At 39.7% G+C, this 27058-nt stretch overlaps 1 protein-coding gene across 1 annotated transcript in view; it reads right to left on the bottom strand.

Moving 5' to 3' along the window:
* Positions 1-27058, bottom strand: part of LOC111140889 (fibrillin 2) — a 247559-nt gene that overhangs the window by 35497 nt on the left and 185004 nt on the right. Inside the window, exons 32-46 of the mRNA XM_022493138.1 lie at positions 25751-25873; positions 23377-23499; positions 21674-21799; positions 16277-16399; positions 15597-15719; positions 11337-11498; positions 10567-10635; positions 10043-10168; positions 8433-8558; positions 7690-7842; positions 4900-4968; positions 3699-3824; positions 3381-3506; positions 2809-2934; positions 532-648 (exon numbers count right to left, since the gene is read on the bottom strand). Coding sequence (XP_022348846.1) covers positions 532-648; positions 2809-2934; positions 3381-3506; positions 3699-3824; positions 4900-4968; positions 7690-7842; positions 8433-8558; positions 10043-10168; positions 10567-10635; positions 11337-11498; positions 15597-15719; positions 16277-16399; positions 21674-21799; positions 23377-23499; positions 25751-25873 — 1818 coding nt within the window. The remainder of the gene's footprint in view (positions 1-531; positions 649-2808; positions 2935-3380; positions 3507-3698; positions 3825-4899; positions 4969-7689; positions 7843-8432; positions 8559-10042; positions 10169-10566; positions 10636-11336; positions 11499-15596; positions 15720-16276; positions 16400-21673; positions 21800-23376; positions 23500-25750; positions 25874-27058) is intronic.

Below are 27058 nucleotides of genomic sequence, written 5' to 3'. Positions count from 1 at the left end.
TCAAATAGGTTTCTGAGGGCTAATGTGGAGACGTAGCCCCAATCCCCCCTTTCTGTGGGAAAAGGAATCCCTGGCTTCAAAGGCTGACAGAAAATGAAGTTTAAAGACGCAGCATGTTTTTAAGTTGGATACTCTGTCAGTATTTGAATATAAAACAAGAATAAATTATATGAAATACTTGCAATAGCACTGAAACAATGACAGGTCTATATCTGATCCCATTAAAGGGGTAAAAACCACCCTAAACCATAGAGCAATCCCAGTAGATTTTCTATTATCTGCATGTCACCCCTCCCCCACACTGACTGACTGAGAGACTGACAGAAGTAGTGGACACAGCAGACTGTCTTGTGATTATTTAAACCAGTACTACAGCTTTAGTTAACTGGAAATTAGTCAATGTTATTACATATCTTTCATCACCTATTTGTGTTTTAATGATAAAACATTTGATTTACTCTTTGGATTTATTCCTTATTTCAGTATACTGTGCAAACAGCAAACGGTAGCCACAGAGCACAGAGTACTTACCCAGGCAATCGTTATTATGAGTGAGTTCAAACCCTGGGTAGCAGAGACAGTTGTAGGATCCAACCGTGTTTTTACAAGTTCCATTCCCACATGGATGTCGCTCACACTCATCAACATCTACAAAGAAATAGTGGCTCCAAGGAATTCAATTTTTAACCAGAAATACATAGCTGGTTACACATTTACATTTTTTTAAAAATTACTGACTCACTTAGATTTTCCTCATTTAATACTTAGGAACCCGTGTTCATTTTAGGGAAATGAGTATGCTAAGCCAGCATTCCCTTAATGCAGATGCTTTAATGAATGGGTTTGCTTGTCAACTGTAAGGAAACCAATTGTTTGGAACACTAAACAATTTGTTCTATTCAATCATTATCAACACCACTCCCTCAGAAATTTACACACCCGAATCTGATCAGTACAATAAAGGTAGATTTCAGTTTCCTGAATTTTATGAATTAATAGAATCCAAATAAGAAGTCCACTAGAACTCAGTATTATTATAAGCCTTTAAAAAATGGAATTAAAAATATATTTAGAAAGGTCATCCTCATATAAGAAAACAGATTCCCTAGACAATGAATTCTAGGCTCTTGGAACTCTTCTGTGCAAAAAAGGGTACTGTTCCTTAGAAAGAAAACTTTGTTTAAGAGAGATGATTGGGGGACGCCTGGGTGGCTCAGTTGGTTAAGCAGCTGCCTTCAGCTCAGGTCATGATCCCAGCGTCCTGGGATCGAGTCCCACATCGGGCTCCTTGCTCGTCAGGGAGCCTGCTTCTCCCTCTGCCTCTGCCTGCCATTCTGTCTGCCTGTGCTCGCTCTCTCTCCCTCTCTCTCTCTCTGACAAAAAAAAAAATAAAAACTTTAAAATAGAAAAAAAAAAAAAAAAAAGAGAGATGATTGGGGCACCTAGGTTCTCAGTGGGTTAAAGCCTCTGCCTTCAGCTCAGGTCATGATCTCAGGGGCCTGGGATCGGGCCCCGCATGGGGCTCTCTGCTCAGCGGGGAGCCTGCTCCCACCCCCACCCCTCCACCCCCGGCCTGCCTCTTTGCCTACCTGTGATCTCTGTCAAATAAATAAATAAATAAATCTTTAAAAAGAAAAAGAGATTATCAAGGAGTCTCACTGACTTTTATCATAAATTAATTATTAGGATTGAGGTCATGTTTTCTCCATATGAATTTTTGAATCAAAACTCAAATATTTTTTAGCAAATCATGTTCTCTCTCTCACAGAGTACAGCCAAGAGAAGCATGTATGAGCAAGTATTCTCAGAAAGTTCAGGCAAAGAGGGCTAGATCCTCCATTTGTCCCTTGTACAAGCATCCTCTGGAGAGTTTTCCCCACCGCCACAGCTGAAGTCTTACAAGGCAGCAGATGGCTAGTTCTCCAGGTGGTCCTTGAGGTATGGATGGGTCATAAAGGAAACTAGTCCTGTAGTACTGAAATCTGATTTACCATTCATACAGGTAATATCTTCAACACCAAAATAGTAGATGCATGAGTTCAGCTTTTTCTAAACTGAGAAGGTGCTAATTATAAATAGCCAAGTTTTAAATTTAATTTTCCTCTTTCAAGTGCAGTGCATGGAGAACTCTTTTGCCTGAGATACAGCCTGTTGTTGACATCAGATTGAAGGATTTATGCTGAGTTCCCAGGTTGGGCTCCAAGGTGGCCAGCCCATCCACCTTTCAAATCTCATGTGTCGGCTCAGCAAGTATTTACTGAACACTATTACTGCTCAGCTAACCATTACACGAGCTACTGGAACATTTTAGAGTTTTGTTACATTTGATTCTAAACATACTTTTAAGAGTTAAAACACAAAAGCAGCCAGTAAGTCCCATGTATTCAGTGATTTGGTGGAAAAGAATATAAACATATATATGTGTGTGACAGTATTTCAATACTGTTGTTCTTACTACTCTTACTCCCTTATATTCTTGCAGCTGGAAACGTTTCCTCGAGCAGGAACAGAGAAGGGTAAAGGATAACTGGTGACTGTGGTGACTTCCATAGAACCCAGAGTGCTTGAGAAGTGTGTGAAGGCATCTGAGCAAAAAGGTTGTGAACAGTGAACCAAAGAACATACTGTGGTGTGTTTCTGCTCACAAATTTTCCATTGAATAAAGGCATAAGCCGTTTAATAGAGCTAACTTGTTGTGGGACTGTTTCTGACAAGAGGCATGGGAGTTAGTCACAGCAAGTGGCCAACCTGTAAGCTCTTTGGGAGTCTCAATTCACTGCCCTCCTGAACTAACATCCTCCCTCTTACCCATGCACATAGTCTGGTCCTGGGACGCCTTAAAGCCGTTGTGGCAGATGCACTGGTAACTTCCTTGCAAGTCAACACACAGGCCATGACTGCAAACATTAGGAATTTCTAAACATTCGTTGCGATCTAAAACAAAAATAAAACACATGTTACACATGTCTGATTTTTATTAAGATTCCTTCATATTTTCACAGGCCTGTTTCTAGAACCCACTATTAATTACTACAGACAGGCTGAAAATGAACCATAACATCAGCTGAATCAAAAGAAGTGAGGCCTGAAAATATCCATGACTTTAAACAAAAAACAAAAAAAAAAATTGGGCCATTTTCTACACTGATTAGTATCTCAAAGATACTATTTTATTTTAGGTCTAATCCTAGGAAAATCCACTGAAGGGATTTTTTTCCTCACAAATTAATCTAAAATATATGGCGAAATAGATTCAATAGGAACGAAAGGATTTACTTAGAAAATCTTGTCAAAATTCTCTCTGAAAATAGATTACAAGAGGAAAGCATAGCCAGCTGCTTGGAGGAGGGCCAGGGAGGGCTCGGGGCGTGGCCTCTCACCTACGCAGGCTCCATTGGGGGAGAGCTTGAAGCCAGCTGCACACTCACAGCGGTAACTGCCAGGGCTGTTGAGGCAGTCTGCATGCCGCTGACACAGATTGTCACCGTTGCTGCACTCGTCAATGTCTGCAAGAGCAACAAGGCCAAGGTAAGGACCTCCTTATTGTGTGAGTATTACCTTCACTTCACCCGTGTGGTGACCCACTCCTCAATACTGATCAGTACCTCAGAAGACCCTGTACAAATCAGGAGACCATCTACAACCTACTTCTGTCCACTGAACTCATCTGGCTGGGGGTCATGTGTCGTTCGGATTACCTTCGCAGACCAAGAGCAGGTCATTGTAACTGAACCCCGTGGGGCATTCACAACGGAAACTGCCAATCTGGTTGATGCACACGCCGTTTGCACAAATGCCCGGGATCTCTTTACACTCATCAATGTCTGAAAGTGAACAGATTCAGTCACATCTATGCAGTTCTGCTTAGCATATTTACCATTAAAAACCTTTGACAGTGCTACATGTATGCTGGAATGAGAACACTCACTCAGCATCACAAAAATAAATTCCAGAGTGCCATGAATGATTTTTTGGTTTACAAAAGCATATAGGCCACAAGATAGAATACTTTCCTTTGAATAGTGTTGTAGCCGATCAACTAACACCAAGTGATTTTTAGTGTCAATGTACCAAATAAACTTCCTAGGGAATCAAGCTTCCTCTTCAAGTCATGTTTCAGGCTCCCCTAATAACTGCTGCTATTCATCTAATGAAGAAAGCGAGGTTTTCTTAAAATTATATTGCTTACTTTATCTTTGAGGGAAAAAAAGTACAACGAACAATAGAAAGAAAATGAACAACATTCAGAAGAAAATGATTTGTATAACTGATAATTCTGCAAATTCCTAAGTAGATCAGTAGGAAGGGATCCTGCAAAAATACACCAAAAATGTAAGTATATAGTTATAAAAAGAGCAACTAAAGGGTACAATAAAGTGGATAATTTAGAGTCATTTAATACAATATTCATGAGAAGAAAAACTCAGGTGTTAGCTTGATATGTATGAAATCTTGAGACAGTCCTACAACTATCATAACCCAATCATCAAACTATGTTGACAGAGTATTACCCTTATTAACACTTAGGTTGGGGCGCCTGGGTGGCTCAGTGGGTTAAAGCCACTGCTTTCGGCTCAGGTCACGATCCCAGGGTCCTGGGATCGAGCCCCGCATCCGGCTCTCTGCTCAGCAGGAGGCCTGCTTCTCTTCCTCTCTCTCTGCCTGCCTCTCTGCCTACTTGTGATCTCTGTCAAATAAATAAATAAAATCTTAAAAAAAAACAAAAACAAAAACACTTAGGTAGAGGCTGTAAACGTGTTAGTTCCTTCCTGTCTAACTGTACCAGATCAGACTCCAGATTATTGTATTTTATGGCACTTTAAGCTTTAAAAACACCAAAGAAACTTTTACAAAATGCTACCTATATGTATTAAAATAAAAATAATCTGGAAAACTTACCAACAGCTTTTCCGGTGTGAATGTCAAAGGTAAATCCAGGGATATTTCCACATATGGTTTTAAAGTCAGCTTTAAAGGATAAAGCAAACACACTCTTAGAATTCTCAAACGCCTTTCAAATAACATTTTACATACTTGTACTGACAAATATATTTTATATTACTCATAATGATATTTTAATCTCAATTATATTTACTTGATAATATTACCAGCTTCTGCCAGAAGCAGATTCTAGTCATTCTTTACCATTATTACCCTCATTAACTTTTTAATGCTCTGATGTTAGAAGTAAATATTACAAGATTCAAAATATTTACTGTAGGCATTTAAATTCTTTTGTTCTTTGGAGATGCAGATCTTTAATAATGATCTAATTTATATACATCGAAAAACCAGGTTAAAGTACAAATTTAAAAAGGGATTACAAATTGCACAAAGGCACAGGCATGCAAAAACAGTTGTCCTAGTGTGAAACAGATGAACAATGAATAATGAATGAGACACTAATTTTGTCTCATCTTTTTTTTTTTTAAGATTTATTTATTTATTTGTCAGAGAGAGAGAGAGAGTGAGCGAGTGAGCACACAAGCAGGCAGAGTGGCAGGCAGAGGCAGAGAGAGAGAGAGAAGCAGGCTTCCTGCTGAGCAAGGAGCGTGACGTGGGACTCGATTCCAGGACTCTGGGACCAGGACCATGACCTCAGCCAAAGGCAGTGGCTTAACCGACTGAGCCACCCAGGCATCCCATCTCATCTTTTTAAACATAAATGTCTATTTTGTTGGAATGTGAAATTTGACGCATCAGAAATAATGCATCATAGCATAAAGCAGACTAAAACATTTACTCCTATCACATAGTTCACCAAGCTAATAGAAGTTTAAGAGAATTCTCATTTTTTAAGAAGCAGATCGCTTCTGACGCCCATGGCAACACACGTGAGTAAAACTCCTGAAAACACTGTTAGGTAAAGCAGGGAGAGCAGACCATATGTGACATGCTATCAGGGAGGGGCTCTGTGTGCTGCATCCACCAAAGCTCAACTCAGCACCCACAACATACACAGAGACACATGACAGATGCTCGATTCAGTAGTGTGTAAGAGCCTGGCGATGCACAAATTGTAATTTATATGCATCCTCTCATTTACTATAGAGCCATATGAATTAGTTACTGTCATTTCTAATTTATCATCTATTCTGTATATGAGGAATCAGTTTCAGAAAGGAGGAATCATCTACATGACGTCAGATAGTAAGTGGCAGAACTTGAATATAAATGCAGACATGTCCTCTTATGCCTAAGGCCTTTACTTCTTACAAAAAGTGGTATTTAGGGGCTCTTGGGTGGCTCAGTCACGTAAGTGTCCAACTCTCGATTTTGGCTCATGTCATGATCTTGGGGTCAAGGGATCAAGCTCCACATCGGGCTCCCTGCTCAGGGCGGAGTCGGCTTCTCTCCCTCTCCCTCTGCCTCCCCAACCACATGCTGTCTCCGCCCCCGCCCCCGAAATCAATAAATAAAAACAACAACAATAAAAAACCAAAAAGTGATATTTAATTCCCCAACCCAGTAATCTTCAATTTCTAACTGATGGGAGTTTTTAAATTACAGAATCATAAAAACATTTCCATTTTTTTTTTTTTGGAGCACAACTACAGCAAGTTAGTTAAGAAAATCCATTTATCCACTGAATTAGAGTCCCCAAGAAAGGCTCCCTATGTCACTTTTCCTGTTTCTCCTTATTTTCATTTCATTACTGCATTAATTATAGCAACACATTTGAATATGTGTTCCCTAAGCAATGTTTGGCAACAAACGCATAATCATTGTTTCTCGTTTGCCTGACTGGTGCAATGCTTAGGGTCTAACAAATATTGAAAGTAACTGTCTACATCATAAACGAACCTGAATAAGCAACAATTTTAAGGCATTCATTTTTTTTTTTTTTTTTTTTTGCTCTCGTAGCAATTTATTATCTTCTAGTTTGTGAGAAAAATTTTACCATGTAAAGACCAGTTTTATTTTCTGCCTAAAAATTTCAGGTAAGTTTGGGGGGAAACATATGTATAAGAAAACATGTTGGTTGGGGTGCCTGGGTGGCTCAGTGGGTTAAAGCCTCTGCCTTCGGCTCAGGTCATGATCCCAGGGTCCTGGGATCGAGCCCCACATCGGGCTCTCTGCTCAGCAGGGAGCCTGCTTCCCTTCCTCTCTCTCTGCCTGCCTCTCTACCTACTTGTGATCTCTGTCTGTCAAATAAATAAATAAAAATCTTTAGAAAAAAGAAAACATGTTGGCTATAGGCTGCTTTCACGTGAGGTCTGCTCATCAAATCCATTTTTGGGGGGATTTTTCAAGATGGAAACAAAACAATACCTAGTGAATTTGATGGACTTGAAATTACCACAGGTTTTAAATCAAAATAAGACACCTTCCAAGTTGACCACAGTGACACACGACAGTTGCTCAGTAAGTACCTGCTCGATGAGTAACTGACTAATTCACCAGAACACTATAAAATAATGAACTTAAATGGACTGGCGCTCTACACATTCACTCTTTAGCAGCGGGGCTTATTTTCAGGATCTAGATGCCTCCTCAAAAGATACCTCAGGAATTCATATTTGAACCCCAAAAAGGGCCACTTGGGACATGGCATCCTATGACCTATGATGCCCTTGGGTATTCTCAGAACCGAACATGTCTGGTTTTAGCACACAGTGGCTTGGACTCAGCTGTCACACACATGTGTCACCAGCTGGGCCTGCAGCAGCAGCTCAGCTATGCACTTACCTGTTCCTGGGGTCGGGCAAGGCTCGCACGGTTTGTTCCAGGCTTTGCCCACGTTGTACGTGCAGCAGCACATCCTCTTTGTCACATTAAAAGGCAGTTCGTTCTCACAAGTGGTTCCGTTATAGCTTCGGTAGCAAAAGCTTTTTCGCATGTCTATGTAACAGAAAAACAAGCCCACCAGTCAGAGAGGAAGCAGCTACTAATGAAATCCATGTACCTGGAGACACCAAGCTTTCTTGATTAATAACTCCGAAGTACTTTTTAGCCATGTGGAGGCAACTTAAAATAATCCTTTAAGTTGAACATAAATCATGCATAGATTAACCTCAATCTCTCCCATTTTCAGATAAGCGATTTCCATTTATAATTTTCTTGGCAAACAAAATGAACAGATACTCATTTCTCTACTCAAAGGCACTGATTTAATTTTAAAAATAATACAATTATTAAATTTTAAATGTTCTCTTGTTTGTAAAATAATGTTCCCCTGACATGAATGGAAAACAAATTATTTAGGAATAGGTAAGTGTCACATTGGATGACATTTTGTGTCTCAGACTCAGGCTTTGGACCATGGAAATATATATCTCAAGCCCAAACGAATGATGCAGAGCCACAATTTTATAAGCCTGTGGAATACTTCATCATTCATAAATACTTAAATTTCCAAACTTTCTGAACAATCCTACTGAGTCCTGAGTGCGCGAGCATGTGCCCTCACCCCTGTCCAAGGCCTCACGTACCCATGCAGTTGTGGCCTCCATTGACCTGCATGTACTCAGGCGGACAGATGCAGGTGTAATTCCCCAGTGTGTTGTAGCATGTCCCGGGCCCACACACGCCGGGGTGTGCGAAACACTCGTCGATATCTACAACAGGCAAGGAGACATATTAAGTCATATGCTATTGTATCATGAATTTACAACATTTAAGCTACTAAACATAACATATGGCTGATTCCCTAAATCCATATTTTAAAAAAATTTAGAATTTAAAGCAGTTCTACAGAAAAGACCCCAAAATATGCATTTACCTGACACGAAGTATGTCTTTTTTTAAAAGAAAAAAAAGCCAATATTCAAAAATCGAGGTGATCAGAAGAAATTTTTTCCGAAGTGGCAAAAATAATATGAAAGGCACCCATATTCCTGCTCCCCCAGCCCAACACCCTTGCACAGAGTGCCCACCTGTGTGACTAGGCACTGATCACCCTGGGTCTACAGGCACTCATAATTTTTTAATTGAAATTTCACATTTTTCTAATGGAAGTGTTATAATGCTTGCTGTCCTCTTCTGTCATTTAAACTAAAGTTTAATGCTGACTTTAAACTGCAGGTAGTTAGGAAAGCCTTTATCTTTTTCATAAATTTGAGAGGAGTTGACATACATCATCATATTAGTTTCAGCTGTACAACTCAGTGATTGGACAAGTTCATATGTTATGCCATGCTCATGACAAACAAAGCTACTGTCTGCCCTGTTCCATCACTATTTCAGTATCAGTGATCATATTCCTTATGCTGTGTGATTCATTCCATGACCTCTTCATTCTGTAACTGGAAGCCTGCACCTCCCTTTCCCCTTCACCCATCATGCTAACCCCCTCTGGCACCATCAGTTTGTTCCCTGTAGTTACAGGTCTGATTCGGAGGAAAGTCTTACTCTGCATAGCTCCCTTCAAATTAGCAGCCACTCAGGGATTCTAGGAGTGCAGCTGCTGCTTATTCTCCTTACTAAACCACATTTCTTCTAGAAACATTTATCTAATGTGTTCTAAAGAAAAGGTTATAATGGAAAAAATTATATTTGCACGTTTAATGTTCATTTTTAGAAAAACTTATTCATTCCTTCCATAAATAAACTCCAAGAGTCTTCTGTAAGTTAGAACCTGCAGCTAGAAAGACAACTAAGATGTGGACTTTGCGTCAAGAAGCTCCCTGTCTAGCAGGAGACAGAGAAGTGAGGGGATGGAAGCAAGAAGGGCATCAGCATCATCTTTGAATGTCTTCATACGATGCCTCCTGACATTTAAAAATTACTGAAAATTAGTAACTTAGTAGTTGCATCCTAGTTTACCTATTTTCTGTATGTAAAATAGAACTCTTATCCATATTTGAGATAATAACTTATTTGATACTGATGTTTTCACATGAATCCAGCTTTCCCCATTTATAATCAATCCATGCACTCAGAGAAAAATTGCAGTAAATTATAGCGTTTAAGCTGTAAATTAATTTATCTCTTACTGTACAACTGAGCAGCATGGCTAGGACAAGATAAAAGTTATGAACGAGGCTAACAGTAACCGTGTTCTAAAGAGTGCTAACAACTTGAAGGTGTCCATGCAGCTCACCTTCACAGATGCGGGTCTCCTCGCTGAGGTAGTAGCCTTGCGGGCACTCGCACTGGAAGCTTCCAAAAGTGTTGATGCAGTTTCCACCCTGGCAGAGACCTGGTAACTCCTGGCATTCATCGATATCTGCGGAAGGACAGACAGCTCACTCACAGCAAGTACCACCATCAAGGTTTCTGTTAGAGCCCTCCAATGTGTGATGCCGTATGACCCGCAGAGACTTCCATGCCTTAGGTTTCTTCTGACCATGGATAATTTGCTTTGTCATGAAAATTTGCTAAAACCCAAGAAGACTGGTTAAAGCAAGCTGGGGATGAGAGTTTCTCTGCAGAGCAATCAGACATCCAATCACTGTCATGGGTCCTATCTTTCCCAGTTACCAGTGGTTCTTCAGCAACCTGGTAACCCGCTGTCCCACTGTCATTTTGCAAAATAATCTTATTTAGATTGCCCCACACTAACTTTTCTGCCAGATTTTCTCTTTATATTGTTTAAATCTGGATGACAATTAGAGGTGCACTCACCTTCTAAGATGATTGTGATGGGGTTGGGTCTGAAGCCCTCACCTCCGGGACACAGGGTATAATACTCAGCTACAAAACAATGGGAGAGAAGAGATTTGACACCAGTGTTCAAGGGGCTGAGACAATGAAGAAGCATTATGCAGTTGCCAGACTCAAAACACACTCTAAGAGGAGTAAACTCCATTCTCTAGTGCCCTTTCAAATACATTTAAGTCTTTATTACAGTTTACTTGAAGTAAGGTCACTACTTCACAAGTTACACATACAATAGAATAACAAAAACCATGTGTTTTTGGCTAAAGAAAAAAGCTTCTAAAACACAAAGTTTAATACACAACTTTTTTGGCTAGTTAAAAAACTGACTCAACCATTCCCAAGTTTCGTGGGTGTCTATCTAAGAACACACATTTCAGCTGCAGACAGTCGACAGACTTGAGGAGTACAACACGTGTAGGAACCCGAACTACAACAATCCCTGAGAAGAGCCAGGAATGATCTTTGTGATCCCAAGGAGGACTGACAATGCCGCCATTCACACTGGAATGGGGTTAACAACTGTTTTTTCTTTTTATCATATCATGAAAAACATTAAAAAGAGAGCATTTCCAATTCCTTTTGTATCAAACCCTCTTGGCTGGTTCCAGCATCATCCCTGAAAGCAGCCCAAGGTCACACTCTTCCCCTCTTGCCCCTCCCCCAGCACAAGAAGAAAACGAGTGAGTCTTTAGCAGCCACTTTGTTCCCTGGCTCCTATGTGGAGCCCTACTCACTGCTATTGACAGGGGGACACGTCTCGCAGGGGTTCCCCCAGGCCTTCCCCAGGGAGCAGCAGCAGGAGGAGCGGCTCACGCCAACCCCGATCTCGGTATTGCAGGACAGACTCCCGTCTCCTCGAGGCCCGAACTTCAGGTAGCAGTTGCCCACTCGGTTGTCTGCAGAGCAACACAGGAGCTTAAATCTTAGTAAGAATGCCTTTTTGGGGAGAGGCAATGCAAAGGATGAAATTCTGATTCTACACACGAATGTGAAACGTTCATCTTCACCTCTCACACATAATAATCTCTTGCTTTTAAACCTTTTCAAGATTGTGTTGTAGGAATGAGTAAAAATGGGATTTTCCTATATTTAGAGATCAGTACAGATCACAGACAAAACAAGATGATGAGAAACTGCTCATTTGGGGAACTTCTGGATCTTCACTAATAGGAATGAAAGAAATTTTTGTCATAATCAATCAGTATCATGAATTTATCAAAATGGAAATAAAAGCCCAGAGAAGTCAGCTTAAAGCTGTGTATCCTATCAAAGAAATATCAATAACCCCATCTCCTTCCTTCCCTCCCCATTATCTGGTTTCAGCTCAGTTTGCACAGAGACCTTTGAGAATTTTGGGCAACGCAGTCAGTAACAACTTTAGAGAGGATACTTAAGACATCAAAGAATTTCAGTCTTTCCCTGCTCTCGATCCATAATTATCATCTAGATCATTAGTTCCATAACTTCAAATCCTATGTTTTTGCTCAGAACTCTCAAATTAACATTTCTGTTTTTCATCTCTTCCCAGAACCCTAGGCCGTTCTGCCCGCTGTCTGTTTGATTTCTCCCCTTAGATATCCAATAGTTGCTTTAAAGTTAACTCATCTAAAATCAAACTTTTTCTTATTTCTTTTTTTAAAATTTTTTAAATTTATTTTCAGCGTAATAACAGTATTCATTGTTTTTGCACCACACCCAGTGCTCCATGCAATCCGTGCCCTCTCCAATACCCACCACCTGGTTCCCCCAACCTCCCACCCCCTGCCCCTTCAAAACCCTCAGATTGTTTTTCAGAGTCCATAGTCTCTCATGGTTCATCTCCCCATCTTCCCTCAACTCCCTTCTCCTCTCTAACTCCCCTTGTCCTCCATGCTATTTGTTATGCTCCACAAATAAGTGAAATCATATGATAATTGACTCTCTCTGCTTTACTTATTTCACTCAGCAAAATCAAACTCTTGATCCTCCTTCCTCCACATATAAAGCGTACTCCCCTCCTCTCTTGTGTCTTTGGCATTTTCAATAATAAATACAGCTCCATTTTTTTCAGTTGCTCAGGCCCTAAACCTTGGAGTCAGTCTTTGACTCCTTACTGTCATCCTGTATGATGACAGTAAGGAGTCAAAGTAATAAAGTCAGTCTAGTAATAAAGTCAGTCACTTCAATCTAGTAATAAAGTCAGTCACTTCCGTATCTGAAATGTGACCTCTCCACTGCCCCCATCACCACAGTCTGAACCAAGCCACTGCCACCTCTCTCCTGGACCATTGCAATGGTTTCCTAACTCAACTCTTGACTTCAGTCCTTGACCTGATGACAGCTGACAGCCCCCCCACCCCATACCCACAGTAACCCTTCAGAAGTACTTCCAATGGCTTACCTTCTCAGTCAAGAGTATAATCTCAAGTCCTCAGTATGGCCTACAATGTAGCTTTCATACCTGATTGCTCATGAGAATCACTTGGAAAGCCTTTAATTTCTTTCTTTCTTTCTTGTTTTTCTTGCTTAATCGCAGGTACAGAGAGGTGAACTAAGCCTTGGTCCTACTCTTACTAGGTTTGCATGCATTCATGCTTCCTCCTGCCCTTCCTCCGCTCTATCACTTTTCCTTGTCCTCTAACCAACCATCTGAATGTGTTTAATAATAACTTTATGTCTGTGTTCTTGTAAAATGAGCATTTTGGTTTCCAAGAGCACATTTTAAATTTCCATAAATGGTATTTTGTCACAGGTCTCATTCCGTTTTTATTACATGCAATCTGTCAGCTCTACAGGGTGGCCAATTGTCATTCTTTTTCAATCTATCTACTCTCCAGAAATGATTTTGAAGTCCATGCTACCACCAGTACTGTAGCAGTCAATGTCTTTACCCATGTCTGTGAATGGGCCTGTCAGTTTCTTTCTTTGCCACCTAGAGCCAACAGAGAAACTGCTGGTTCACAGTTTCCATGTTCTTAGCCCTCAGTATCAGGAAATACAGTCACTGGCATTTACCATCTGCATCAAATGGAAGTTTTCAATTTTTTATAATAACTTAGAAAATAATTCACAGGAAAAAAAAAAGCACAGTGAAACAACTTTACTAGAAATTCTAGTAACAACTTAATCATCTCTAATTCAAATTTTTGTTCCAGATTTTCTTGGTTTTGGAGAGATACATGACTGAGATGGTCCTATGAACACAATTACCTGCCCATCGGCTGCCATGCATGAACCTGAAACATATCAACTTTGTAAAAACTGATTACACATTTCAAACACATCTATAATAGCTTCTAGCTTATCATTACTTCTTGTTCTTTTTCTTGCATCATTAAAACACAATGCTGAAGATATTTTTGAAAACTGTGACAGCTCCTCACTTTGGTGATGAGAGGACAGCTATTTTCTTTGCTCCATAAATTAAAAAAAATCATTTTTGGATTTATCAACACCAGTTAGGATAGTCAGCTCAGTGATCTTTCTACATGCCATATTTTGTTTTAATAACCTTTGCCTAAATACCTGTACCTTTTACCTGTGTCAATTAAATTTGGGATATAAAAGAATAGGAGGAATGACTCAAGTACTTGTTAAATATTGCATGTTGAGGTTCTTCTTACTAAGAGATGAGAAGATCGTATTTCCTGTGTCTACAGAGGTCTACTATTCACTCACTCTTTGATTCTTGAATTTGAAAAATCTCATCTAGGATGGTGGTCTCTGAAGACTTGCAGCCTGGCATTTGGCTTCTATGATTAATTCCACCATCGTTAGAATCTAGACTGGAGTCTATGTTGCATTCATCTCCCGATCCATCTCCCGATCCACCTGACAACTGGGAAATGTTTTTCACGCCCTATTTTCTTTTCCTTGCCCATGGCCAGAAAGTGAAAACTTCTGAACTCTCAACTGTGTTCAATAGGTGCCTAAAGATTCCAAATATAGTGACTCCAATGTTCTTTTATACCTTATTGGAAGATGATGCCACCCCAGGAGCAACACAGTAAGAAAACTGAAGATTATGAAATGGTGGCATTTTTTTCACTATTATATCAATCCTTCTAGGTGATGGCATGATTTTCCACTTTATTATTTTCATCTTTGTTTTTAGCATCATTGGACCTAACTGGTGAGTAATGATGAAATAAAACCTAAAATAATAAAATGGCAAAAAATTTTAGGACAAAGGGAAAACAAGATCATCAATATCTCATATTGCATCTTAGACTTAGAGGAGGGTCTAACGGGCCATTATGGTACTTTTAAGATAGAATGAGCCTCCATTCTTTGGAAGACCTCTGAGAAAAAATAAGGCCATTAAATATCAAACCACACAAAGACAGAACTGCTCTACTAAGAAACTCAAAACCTAAATTGATGATATGCTGACAGTTAATCTGGGTACTGTTCTCCAAGAATCTTCTCTGCAAGGCTACCCTGATCTTTACTTCTACCAGGAGAAGAGAGAGCTCCTTGAGGTCCATGCTCCTACCAACACTTTACACCAACCAGGTTGCCAAAGTTTTGTCAGTGTGTTAGGCATAAAGTGATAGTTATACAGGTGTTTTGATTTATTCTTATTACTAAAGACTTTGATCATTTTGCTCATTGTCTTTGTTCGTTTTGCAGTACTCTCTTTTATCAGCTGCCTGTTCATAGCCTTTGCTCCAACAAAGTTTTTAAGTAATACTGAGGACTCAGTATTACTTAAATGACAATGACTCAATTTCTGGACGTGAAGTAGGCATCAGTAGATTTTGGCATTTCCAAATGGGATTTTACTGTGCAGCTTGGGTTGAGAACCACTTTGCTATCTAGGCTGTCACTCATTTTTCGACTCCTCTCTTTGTCTTGGAAGATAAACAAAACACGAGTAACCATACATATTGGTAATCTGAGTCTGTTAAGGGAAAGGACTATTTTGTTTTCAAATTAATTACAGCAAATACTCACCACAGTGCATTACCATGAAAGTGTGAATATTTAACTCTATATAGTTTTGTTTCACTTACCAACACAACCCACACCAGTGGGGTTCAGCTGAAAATCCGGGGGGCAGTTACACTCATAGCGACCAGGAGTGTTGACACATAGGCCATTCACACAGTTTATGGGATCTGCACACTCATCAATATCTAGGAAAAGCATTTAAAATGCCCACATCAACATCTTTACTTTTTCTCTGCACACTGCTATCTCCACAAATTTGGCAGAATCTTTGCAAGTTATTAAAGATCTCTGGGCAGGCCTCAGCACAGTGAAACAGAGATCAAATCCTTGGACAGATCTATAACAGGTTCTACAGATCAACCACATGGTATTCAGGACAGTATCCTTTAACTTATTTAATAAATAATAATTAGATGTTGGGATGCTGAAGAAGAAAAAAATGTCACCATCTGCTTAAATGATATATGTATTTATGTACATACACATGCACACATTTATACAAAGAAACAGTTTCCTAGTTTCCTGTTAGATATTTAATACTAAGTTATTTACATAAAATGTATCAATCCCATAGTTAAAAGTAAGTGTGTCGGAATACAATCTTTTTCCAAAAAAATACATAACATGAAGTATAAAGCAGGCTAAGCAGAGGGCTGAGCAGAAATTTGAGGAATTTTTATACTTAGCACAAAATATTCACCTCAACTAGTAAGAACACGATCAAGCCCTTTACTGGCCATACCTGTGCAGTTCCCTCCAGTTCTGTCCAATTCATAACCATCATCACAGATACAATGAAACATTCCAGGCAAATTATTACATGTTCCAAACACACAAATATTTTGGAAGGAGCATTCATCAATATCTGAGGATTAAAAAAAATAATAATCTCTTATGTACAAAGACATCTTGATTTAATTTTTATCACATTAATAAATTTTTCTATCTCCCCAGATGTTTTTATGTAGTAAAGAATTTTCTTTTTCTTTGACTAGGTAGACCGCAGAAATGGCAACAACTAATGTTCATCTATGGAACAAAAAGGTCTAAAAGAAATATTTTATTTTACTGAGCATTTTAACTGTCTTGGGTTATACTATACTTTAAAAAAGAAAGAATTTGCCTAAGGCATAAAAATAAAAGAACTAATTATGAACATATCAATGGAATGAGACTGTGAAAAACTAAACATGAAAATAAATTCCAAGATTCTAATAACTTAGTACAAACATGTCTTCTAAACATCCACAACACACAAAGTATAGAACATATTTTAAATATTAAAGATAACATTAAAATTATTTAACTTTTTAAAAAACCTTTTTTTATTCTGCCGTCTAATCTGTTACCATAAACTTAGTTTTAAATAGAGAAGTATTTTTTTTCTAATAGCATATAATAAGATCAACCATTGCTCTATGTTCTCACAAATTTCATTAAAATGTCTCCACTGAATTGAAGACATAAATTCCATTTATGAAACTCTTCCATGAAGCTTTAATTCAATCAGTAAGGGAGAAGTTACCTTCCTCATGCATATGAAAATGAAGGCATATAGGTATGTGTCCAGCTGTAGTCATAACCTATATTTCTACTGCAGGAAGAAGATGGACATTTCTGTACACAAATGCCCTCATACTCTGAGAAGGCAGGGCAGGCATGTCACTTTAGGCCAGATGAGACCAGTCATGCTAACATGCTGTCTAGAGACAGTTAGGTATGAAGTTTAAAAAGTTCTGCTGGTCGTTCATCATAGTTAAGGAATAATGAGTTCCAACTATATTAAATTTCAAGTGTGGTCCAAACTTTGTTTAAAAGATCAACTGATGGAATTTCATTTTTCTGCCAGTCCAGCTTATCATTAGTGAGCTTGTACTGCTAATGTAAAGAGAAATAAATTGTTGGGGGAAAAAAAATCAACTGATGTATTAATGTGTCTTTTTTTGTGGTGAGGCTATAAAGACAGTTACTCTCTTTATACAAATGAATCAGACTCATTAAACTAGTCTACGATTAAATACTGTTAATCTCGAAGTGAAAATGGAACTGTACTATCAGCCCTCTTCATATGCATTTTACTTCTAAATGAACTTTATTAGAAATAACTTCCATTTAAATAATGTAATACTTGGGTATACTTACACTTACACAAGTGAAGGTATTTCAAAATACTGTCTTGTTTTTATTTAAATTGATGCATACTCAGAAATTCAAACAATACAGAAAAGTGTTGACAGCAAATTGAAAACCAAGAAAATAATACACAAATAAGGTGGGAAAAGCAGAAAATCGCTCAGAAGTCCATCCACCCAGAAGGAACTGTCATTGATGAACATCATTCCAAATACTGCTCTAGCCACAGTTACAGAGGGAAGCTGAAACAATTTCTATGCAGAAGATCAATTTGTATTTATTTCCGTAGTTTCTGAGATACTTTCTAATGTTAAGAGTTGATAAAAAACACTAAAAGATGATGCTCTTTTCCCCTTATATTAAAATTCAAATATAATTTTGAGACAGTATTAATGGCTTCTGTGCCATGAATGATAAGAAAATTAGCGTTTAGGGGTGCCTGGGTGTCTCAGTTGTTAGGCCTCTGCCTTTGGGTCAGGTCATGATCCTGGTGTCTGGGGTGGATCCCCACATCGAGCGGGGAGTCTTCTCCCACGCCCTCTCCCCCTGCTTGTGGTCCCTTCTGTCTCTGTCAAATACATAAAATCTTTTAAAAAAAATTAGCATTCACATATGCTTCCAACTTCTTTTTGTTAGTTCTGTAATTTTCACTTTTAAATGTTATTTCTGAAGCATCTAGTGTTGATTCTTAAAGGAATCAGTTAGCCTTTTACTGCAACTCTTAGATTTCTCTCTCGAATGGTTGTGTTGCACTTCTAAGTTTTTAGTTACCCAAGAAGGGAGGGCCCACAGGTGTTTTCTCTGTGCATTATTTCACGTATGAGAATATTTCTGCCTTTTGTTTTTATAACTGACTAACTGCTGAGGTAGAAAATCCTCTCATGGTGCTCAGGATTTTGTGGGCCTCGTTCTTGTGTCTTCTGGTATTCAATGTTTCGGTTTTGTTCATGATGTTCCTTCTCCATCTAGAGCCTAAAGAATCCTTCTCGAGGGCTTAAGTGAACAAAAGTAAGAGGGCTAAATCTCTGGTCTTGGATTTACCTTTTTCTCTAACATTCAGCACTTTCTTCCACTTCAGGGAAATGTCTGGACGTTCAGTACTTTTTCCGTTCATTTATTTTGGGCTCTCCACTTCAGAGACACTGATTATACTTCCATTTGTGGTCTTTGCCTTTTCTCTCATAGTGTTAAGCTCTTCCCCCTTTCTTGTTCTGACTTTTTTGTCCACCTCTTTTTGTCCATTCTGTATGCTGGTCATTATGTTTTTACCGCTATCTTTTCTGTTCTCTGCTGTGTCTATTGAATAGGTCTCTGATTTTGCTGTTTCCCAAAGCTCTACAATTTCCCCTTCTGCCTTTTGTCATATCTTGTTTTTATAATCTCTTTGATCTTGTTCACTCATATTTAGGCTCACATTAAGGTCATCTATGGCACAAAGTACCTGTGGAAAATTTGCTTCCATTCCTTGGGTGGTTTTCTTCTTCTCTGGGTTGGTTCTTTCCTTTTGGTGTGTGCTTTCACTGCTGTTCCACAAGACACCTGCAGGTTTGCCACTGCTTATTTTCAACTTGTGGACACGCTACTTGGTCAGCCCTTTTATGAGTTCTTACATACTCCAGTAGTTTAGATAGAGTGTCTAGACCTTTCCACTCCCTCTTTATCTGGGCATTATTTGGAAGACAAGCTGGGGTATGGATTTCATTAAAGCTGCTCTTGGGTTAGCCTAAGGTGAGGAAGGGGTGGGGACAAAAATGGGAAGAGCTGGAAGAGCTGCCCTGGGTGCTGTGTGCTCTTCTGCTGATGAACCTGGCCTCTCTTCTCTCTTCGTACATGACACCAAATGGTCTATATCTATGTTTACTCCATTGATGGAGTCCTAACCTGTCCCTGAGGAGCTTCCTCTGGGTTTTGTATTTTCCCATTTTGGTAGAGAATATTGGGAAATGGCCAACTGCAGCAACTTTTTGGACTCTACAGAAATTCTGAGAATCTGGGGTGCCTGGGTGGCTCCGTGGGTTAAAGCCTCTGCGTTCAGCTTGGGTCATGGTCCCGGGTTCCTGGGACCTGCGTTGGGCTCTTTGCTCAACGGGGAGCCTGCTTCCTCCCCCACCCCGCCTGCCTCTCTGCCTACTTGTGATCTGTCAAATAAATAAATAAAATCTTAAAAAAAAAAAAAAAAGAAATTCTGAGAATTTGTGGTGAGAAGCAAAGGCTGAGTGGAAAATGTTGGTCAGAAAGTCAATTCAGAGGGGCACATACTTATAATCAGATGGGAAGGCCTCAAGTAACCAATTAGCAAATACAGGAAAAACTGTCTAGATGATGCCAATCTTGTAGGGAGAGATAAGACAACATCAAGTAGAAAGAGGCAGAACCATGGAATTACATTTTGGGATCTCAAAATTTGGTATTTAGCTAAGCGGAGCAGGGTCTCACTGAGGATGAACGACTTGTGGGCCTTTCTCTGTTGTCCTGGCAAGAGGTGTTTCCCTCCCTGGCAATGATACACTGTGAAAAACCAAGATCTGAAGCAAGTACAATGAACATGCACTACCTTACCTCACCGAAGGCCTGGGGCGAAGTTCTGGAAGGGCCAAGCCCACAGATAAAGGAATAGGATTATGAAGGGGGAAATTATTAGGCACGAAGAATTAATTTTTTTGAAATTTTACATTGGCTAAAGTATCTGGCTACTGCTGACTTGTTCCTTTTCCCACCAACTCTTGTCAAGCTGAAATGAGTAATAAATCATGTAATTCCAAAACCACACTGACTCACATTTTCTATTAATTAGCTTTGGTGCTTACAAGAAACCAGGACTAGGGGGAAAAAAAAAATGAAGTTTACTTTACAATGGCCTTGTATGAAATGCATTAGATTCAGCTCAGTCTAACAGGTCAGTATCGAAGCATGAATGCTTTCAGTTTATAGTATCATCTTCCCCAGGGTTTACTACTCATTCTCTTGGTCCGAGTCTCTAAAAATTGGTGGATATGTATTGAAACTTCCACGACCTTTTAGGCACACCTCCTTTCTTCAATACCACTTCAAGCAGAGAGATGGATATAGGCTCTACTCTGAGCCATTCTAGATTGTAGGCTTTGTTTTTGTCTGGTCAACACTGGTGAGCTGTGCGTGTGCATGTATGCTGGTACTTGCTATTTCTATTCATTTGATTAGACACCAGCATAGGGAGAGCCAGTAATCTTGGTTTCATTTTATAATCTTTGCCCAGCACTTAGCCCAAGTTACTTTTTTTAAAGGTTTTCTATGAATCATTAGTTTTGTTAAAGCCTTCTGGTTCATTAATTGTTTTTAATCTTTTTCCTTTCCTCATGTGTATTTCATGTACTCCACATGAACACAGTGATGGCCCACACTATATGCAAAGCGAATTGAGTCTCTAAGAGAAAATCCACATTCTTTTTCTTGGAGAGCTATCACACTAGTCACAAGTCCCATTTCTAGGAAAGAGGGATGATGTCACCACTTAAGGGAAGGACACACTGTTCTTAGGCAAAAGGTGCAGGCCTTGATGAGTCTCCGAGGAGGACTTCCAGTTGCAGACAGACAGCACACTAAAACATGAAGATAAATGCCCAACACAAGCTACTGAGGTTTTCATAAACACATTACGTAGCAGTGACTAGGGGAGATAGTATCTCCTAGTTTTAAAAAGCTGAATAGTTTTTCCACATGTTGTTCATTTAGTAATAAAAAAAAAAGAAAAAGAAAAAAAGAAATAGTTAAAAAGAAAAAAAACAAAAAAAGGAATGAGCCAAACTTCCAACTGCTGGCTCTTGGCCAGGAAAACTTCATAAGAGATGAAAGCCGCCTTCATCATTATTCATTCGGCAGAATAATCCATGCTTAAACGAATGACTTTTATATGTGCAGCATGTGCTGTGTATTCTGCTTCCAGGTGGAACCCGTTCCAGCCCTTTTTGTGGTTTCATGTGCTGTAGCCGATCCAGCTTGGAAATGAGCTGGAGTCGGAGGGACCCACCTTGGCAGGACCTGCTGTCGGAGGCTGGAGTGAAGCCCATCTCACACTCGCAGCGATAGGCACCCGGGACGTTGAGGCACTGCCCGTTTTCGCAGAGGTTGATGTTTTCTGCGCACTCATCGACATCTGTGGGAGAAGTGAATGACATCTCTATTAAGTTCCCCTTGTTGGGACATGGCTTCTTCTTGCTCTAAAACCAAGTCAACATTACTGGCTGGAGCGGACGCTCATGGACATAGCACAACACTCAGTCACATTCCCCTAAACAAAAGTGTACAACTTGCTAACAGAGCTGTTTAACCTAAACCCTGAAATTCAATTATTGCCCGATTAACAGGAAGAAGGCAGGTATCTCTTGGAACTTCATTCTTTTTCATGCCACCTCGATGCATCAGTATTATACCAACACCATTGACAGATGACTGAGAACACTGAAATCAATCTTAAAAAGGGTGTCTAAGATTATAATGCTTTCAAGTGAACTAACAACTTGTTTTGTAACTAGTTCAAGTATGTTTAACTACTATATGAGAGCTTTTTTCACATCATTAGGATTGTATTAAAATACTTCTCTCTTAATTATGCAAATGAGCAGGAATCATAGACCAGGCAATTTGCTTAATCCTATCCAATGGAAAAAGGGGTAGTGCAGAAAGCAACTGGATGGAGGGCTAACATCTGCCAGGTCGAGTGCTAGCTGCCTGTTGTGCATGGTTTTGTTTATTAGTTCACCACCCCTGTGCTGGTCAGAAGAGGAGGAACAGGGGGCACCTGGGTGACTCAGTGGGTTAAGCCTCTGCCTTCGGCTCAGGTCCTGATCTCAGGGTCCTGGGATCAAGCCCCACATCAGGCTCTCTGCTCAGTAGGGAGCAGAGGTTCCCCCCGCCCCCCGGCCCCACGCCTGCTTCTCTGCCTACTTATAATCTCTGTCTGTCAAATAAATAAAATATTAAAAATAAATAAATAAAAAGAAGAAGAGGCGGAATGGGAGGCTCTGTGCAGCCCCTGTGGCTGGGCCGCCATCTAAGTGTAGCTGCGCTCCTGTCAAGGCTTCGCCCTGTCGTTCACAACCAGTTGCCGAGAAATGCAACCAAAGCGGCAATAAGTCAAGGCTGAAGAGTAATGAGGCTTTAAATATTAAATAAGCATGTTTTCTTAAAGAAGCATCTGAAAATGATGAGTTGGTGTTTTTGAAGTCAATAAATAGAACAAAATTAAGAGTCTGTCTTTTAACTGGGGGTTTAAAGTGTGTGCTGAAATTCAACTGAGGAATACCAATCTCCACAATCTTAAAAGTGTCATACTTTATGTCCAGCAAGATGATGTAGTCATTCACAGGCGTGTAAGAAGAAATGTCTTATTCTCAAGGAATGCAAAACAAAGAGCAGCTCAGTAGCAGCTAATATTTACTGAACTCTTAGGAAGTGTTTTCCTAACCCCTTCACTTGTGTGATTTCATTTCATCTTTTCAACACAGTCTGATGACCTGAGATTCTGAGGAACACATGAACTAGCAGTGACTGGGTGGAATGTATATTGTATCTTAAGACACTGAATAGTTTTCCCTTATGTCATTCCTTTAGTGATAAAAATCGGAATGGAGTCCCCCTCCCCGCCTTAACTATAGTTTTTTTCAAAGAGGGCAAGCTTAGGGAGTGTTCCACAAAAACCATGCCAGAGCACACCTGAGGACTCTCACCCACCTGAGCAGGTAAAGCCATCTCCAGTGAACCCTTCAGAGCAGGCACATCGGTAGGAGCCCGGGGTATTTACACACTGAGCATTGATGCTACACTGGTGGGTTCCGTTCGAACATTCGTCCAGGTCTGCATGCCAAGAGAAGAGAGTGATCAAGTTCAAAAACAAAAAATGGGACATTTAAACACACAGACAGATTTTCATTTGTCTTAATTTAAGTGTATAGTGGACAAATAGGATTTGTTTTAGTTTACATGAAGGTCACAATTCTAATTCTCTAGGATCTCAGACCCACAATCCAAAATGTTAGTTCTATAAACAGGGGCTATAATGATTAACAAAAATATTTGTGAGATATCTAATAAGCTAGAATTTTAATGGTTAAAAGGTAAACTGGTGCTAGATTTCCTTTTGAATCCTACCGGGCACAGATGTGATCACTGGTTCCTTTATCCTGAAAAAAGTGTCAAATTCTAAATTCAGGAACCAAATTTCAAAGCAGGAAAATTAGCAAAGAATTTTCAAGCACCTTGAACAGATGAGGAAACTAAGATCGAATTCTTGATCTCACAGAGTCTAGTCTAGTAAAAATGAAACATGCTAAACACAGAAATACTGATTATGTCAAACGTGTTGTATGTCCCATGGAAAAAAAGGAATAAAATGGGCCTCTTGTTTGGTCTGTAGGAACAAGGAAGGTCCCACTGGGGAGGGAGTTCTCAGTGAACTTCACACTGGAACGATCAATCAGCCTGTTGCCTGGAAGCAGGGAAAGGTATTCCTTCCTGAGGGAATAGCATATTTAGAGATGCTAAGGCAGAAAAGATCTCAATGTGATAAAAGACACCAAGGGAGCCAGAGTGATAAAATAGAACGTAGGAGCTGGGGCTGATGAAAGCTGAAGCTGGAGAGCTATGGGAGGAGACTACAGGATCTTGTAAACCACAGGAAGGAAGCTACATTTTATCCTCAATTTGAGGATTCAGATGACAATTGTAAAGAGATCAAATTCATGAGTTAAGAGATCTCTCCGGCTACTATGCAGAGAATGGATTATGGGACCAACAAGGCAATAAGAAGACTATGAGGATGTTCCTTTTGCCTCCAACAGAGAGAGGAAGAGACAGAGAGAGATGGGAGGAGAGAGAATGGCTGAGATTAGAGCAGAGGGATGGAGATGGAAAGAAGAGAATGAATTCGGATGATGTTTTGGAGTAAAAGTACCTGGACACAGTCAAATCTTTTGTATTTTGCAATAGTTGGCCAGAGTGATGGATGGACGAGCACAAAAAAGGAAGGCTAGAAAAGAGGAAACCAGTAGCCCATAGGGCCAGAAAATAGGAATGGGGATATGGCTGAAAAAAAAAAAAAAAAGAAAACCTATGAGATTAATGATAACAGTGATGGCTCGACCAGAAGCGGGTAGCTAGTGAACTGAATGATGCCATCAGAGAACATTACTTAGCAAAGTTATTTGGAAAGTATGATCATTTATATTCATAGTCAGCTCCTACACATTAGGCAAGTATAAAACACCTGAATGGCCAAGAGAGTACATTTCAATTAAGTGATGTTATTGTTAACAGATCTTAAGGCTCTCTTCTTCAATGCCTTCTGCTGGCTTATAAGCTTTTAGTGAGTAATCCTAGGGAGGTCAGTTGAGCTTGTTTTATTTTCTGTTTTAAGTTGACCTGGATAATTCTAACCAGTTGGAACAGGGCTTTGTTGGTAAAGAATGCACAACAGTGAGCATAGGAAGCAGCGCTATGTGGGGCAGTGAGGGGAAGAACCAGGCCCCCACCTTCCAGCTAGAAAAGACTTAGGAGACCCCAGCTCAGCAACTTGAAAGCCTGCAGAATGGCACCTGCCCTTCTAGTCTCCTCTGTCCCAATCAGACCTCCTGGAATCCAGCAAAACCTTTTGCTTTCTCTGGAAGAATTCTATTTTCTACTAAGAAGCTGGTACTGACCAGGTACAGACTCAGATTATCTGATAAAACCTTTCCATTTCCTTCATGTGTTTCACTGGGTTCTAAGTCTCACTGATTGCTGTATGAAAAGACTGGAGAAATACATAAGTCATTTTTCATCATACATCTGTTTGGATTTCTGGCTACACATCAAATAATTTTTACTGAACAACAACACATTAAAAAGCAGATGCCAAGGCATACTGCTGTGATGTGATAATTTATGCCAAGGTTAAAGGAAACTCTTAGGCAGGAATTACCTTGCAACTAAAGATAGTCTTTAATTTTCAAGAGAATAAATGAAAGGCAAGAGCGTGTTCCTTTTCAAGTACGTGGGTTAACCACTGTGCAAAGAAAAGCCTCCAAGAATTTTGTGTCCTAGCAAAGGCTGTTCATATTTGCAAACTCACCAATGCATTTGATGCCATTTCCAACCCAGCCTTCTCTGCAGCTGCACTTGAAGCTTCCCGGGACGTTGAGACAGGAGGCATGCATGTCACAGTTGTGGGCACCAATTTCACACTCGTCAACATCTGAGAAGCCACAGTTAATACGATGAAAATTAAATATAAAGCTCATTAATTCTACTTCCAAGTATAATTCTGCACAGGTAAAATTTTAAAGTAAACATGGAAATACCTAAATTGGTATGGAAAAAAAACACTTACATCATTTTTAATTTTGTAGGCACCCACAAGATCTGGAAGTTCATGATCCAAGTCAAACAAGCCTTTCTCTACTAGAGGAAACTGCCAGTCACTTTCTGGTAGAAGAGAGAGACTCCCCCAAGGGAGATACATGTGTCTGTCCCCATTCCCCTCTCTGCCCGGGCCCAGAAAAAACTCCATGTGGAAGGCATGATTATAAGATGTCAAAAGAAATTGCATTTCCAAAATAAGACCCTCCTATTCTTTCCTATTAATATTACATGTTTTTCATAAAGATTAAAATAAACCTGACTTAAAATAAGTAATAATTCTTGTCATTTTTAGAATCGATACAGTATAGGTATAAAGTTTTGGAAAACTATCATTTTAGTGTGTATTCAGCTTTTATTTGAGAATATGTAAAAATACCCACTGGAAATTATACCTGGAAAATGAGAAGCTTTCACCACATAAACACACATCTATACATACACACAGATATATACACATTATATATGCATATGCACACATATGTATATATGTATAGTTCATATATGTACATATGAACTATGTAGCTTTGGTTCACCAGAGCTTCCCAGCATAGAAAGAATAATCTTCTCCACCCAGTTCAATGATTACACATCGTAGATGCTGCAATCCTATGTTCACACACATGCATGTACACGCATGCGTGCACACACACGCCCACAGAGCGACTGGCTTTGCATCAGCCTTCCTAGCGGTGAACATGCAGAGCACCCCTTCTTCCTCACCCGCCTGTCTCTGAAGGCGTCAGGTTAAGCGCCAGGCTGCGGTCCAAGCCACCCACAGCCTGTCTTGAGCAAAATGGTAATGATGGCTTTAAATTGAACAATGAGGAAGACCTGGTCCAAAGCGCTCACCTGGGGACTTCCCCGCCTATTTTATGCAAAAGCTCACAACTTATTTAACAGAGAAAGGTAACAAGAGACAAAGGAGACGGGGTGAGCAAAGAAACAAAGTGGAGAGATAAAAGAGAGGGTCAACTGGGGCCGAGGCAAGAGAGGGCAAAAGCAAAGAGAGAAAAGGAAA

The sequence above is a fragment of the Enhydra lutris genome, unplaced genomic scaffold (assembly GCF_002288905.1).
Source record: "Enhydra lutris kenyoni isolate GAN:26980312 unplaced genomic scaffold, ASM228890v2 scaffoldscaffold5, whole genome shotgun sequence".
Lineage (NCBI taxonomy): Eukaryota > Metazoa > Chordata > Mammalia > Carnivora > Mustelidae > Enhydra > Enhydra lutris.
This window is presented reverse-complemented; position numbering and strand designations above follow the sequence as displayed.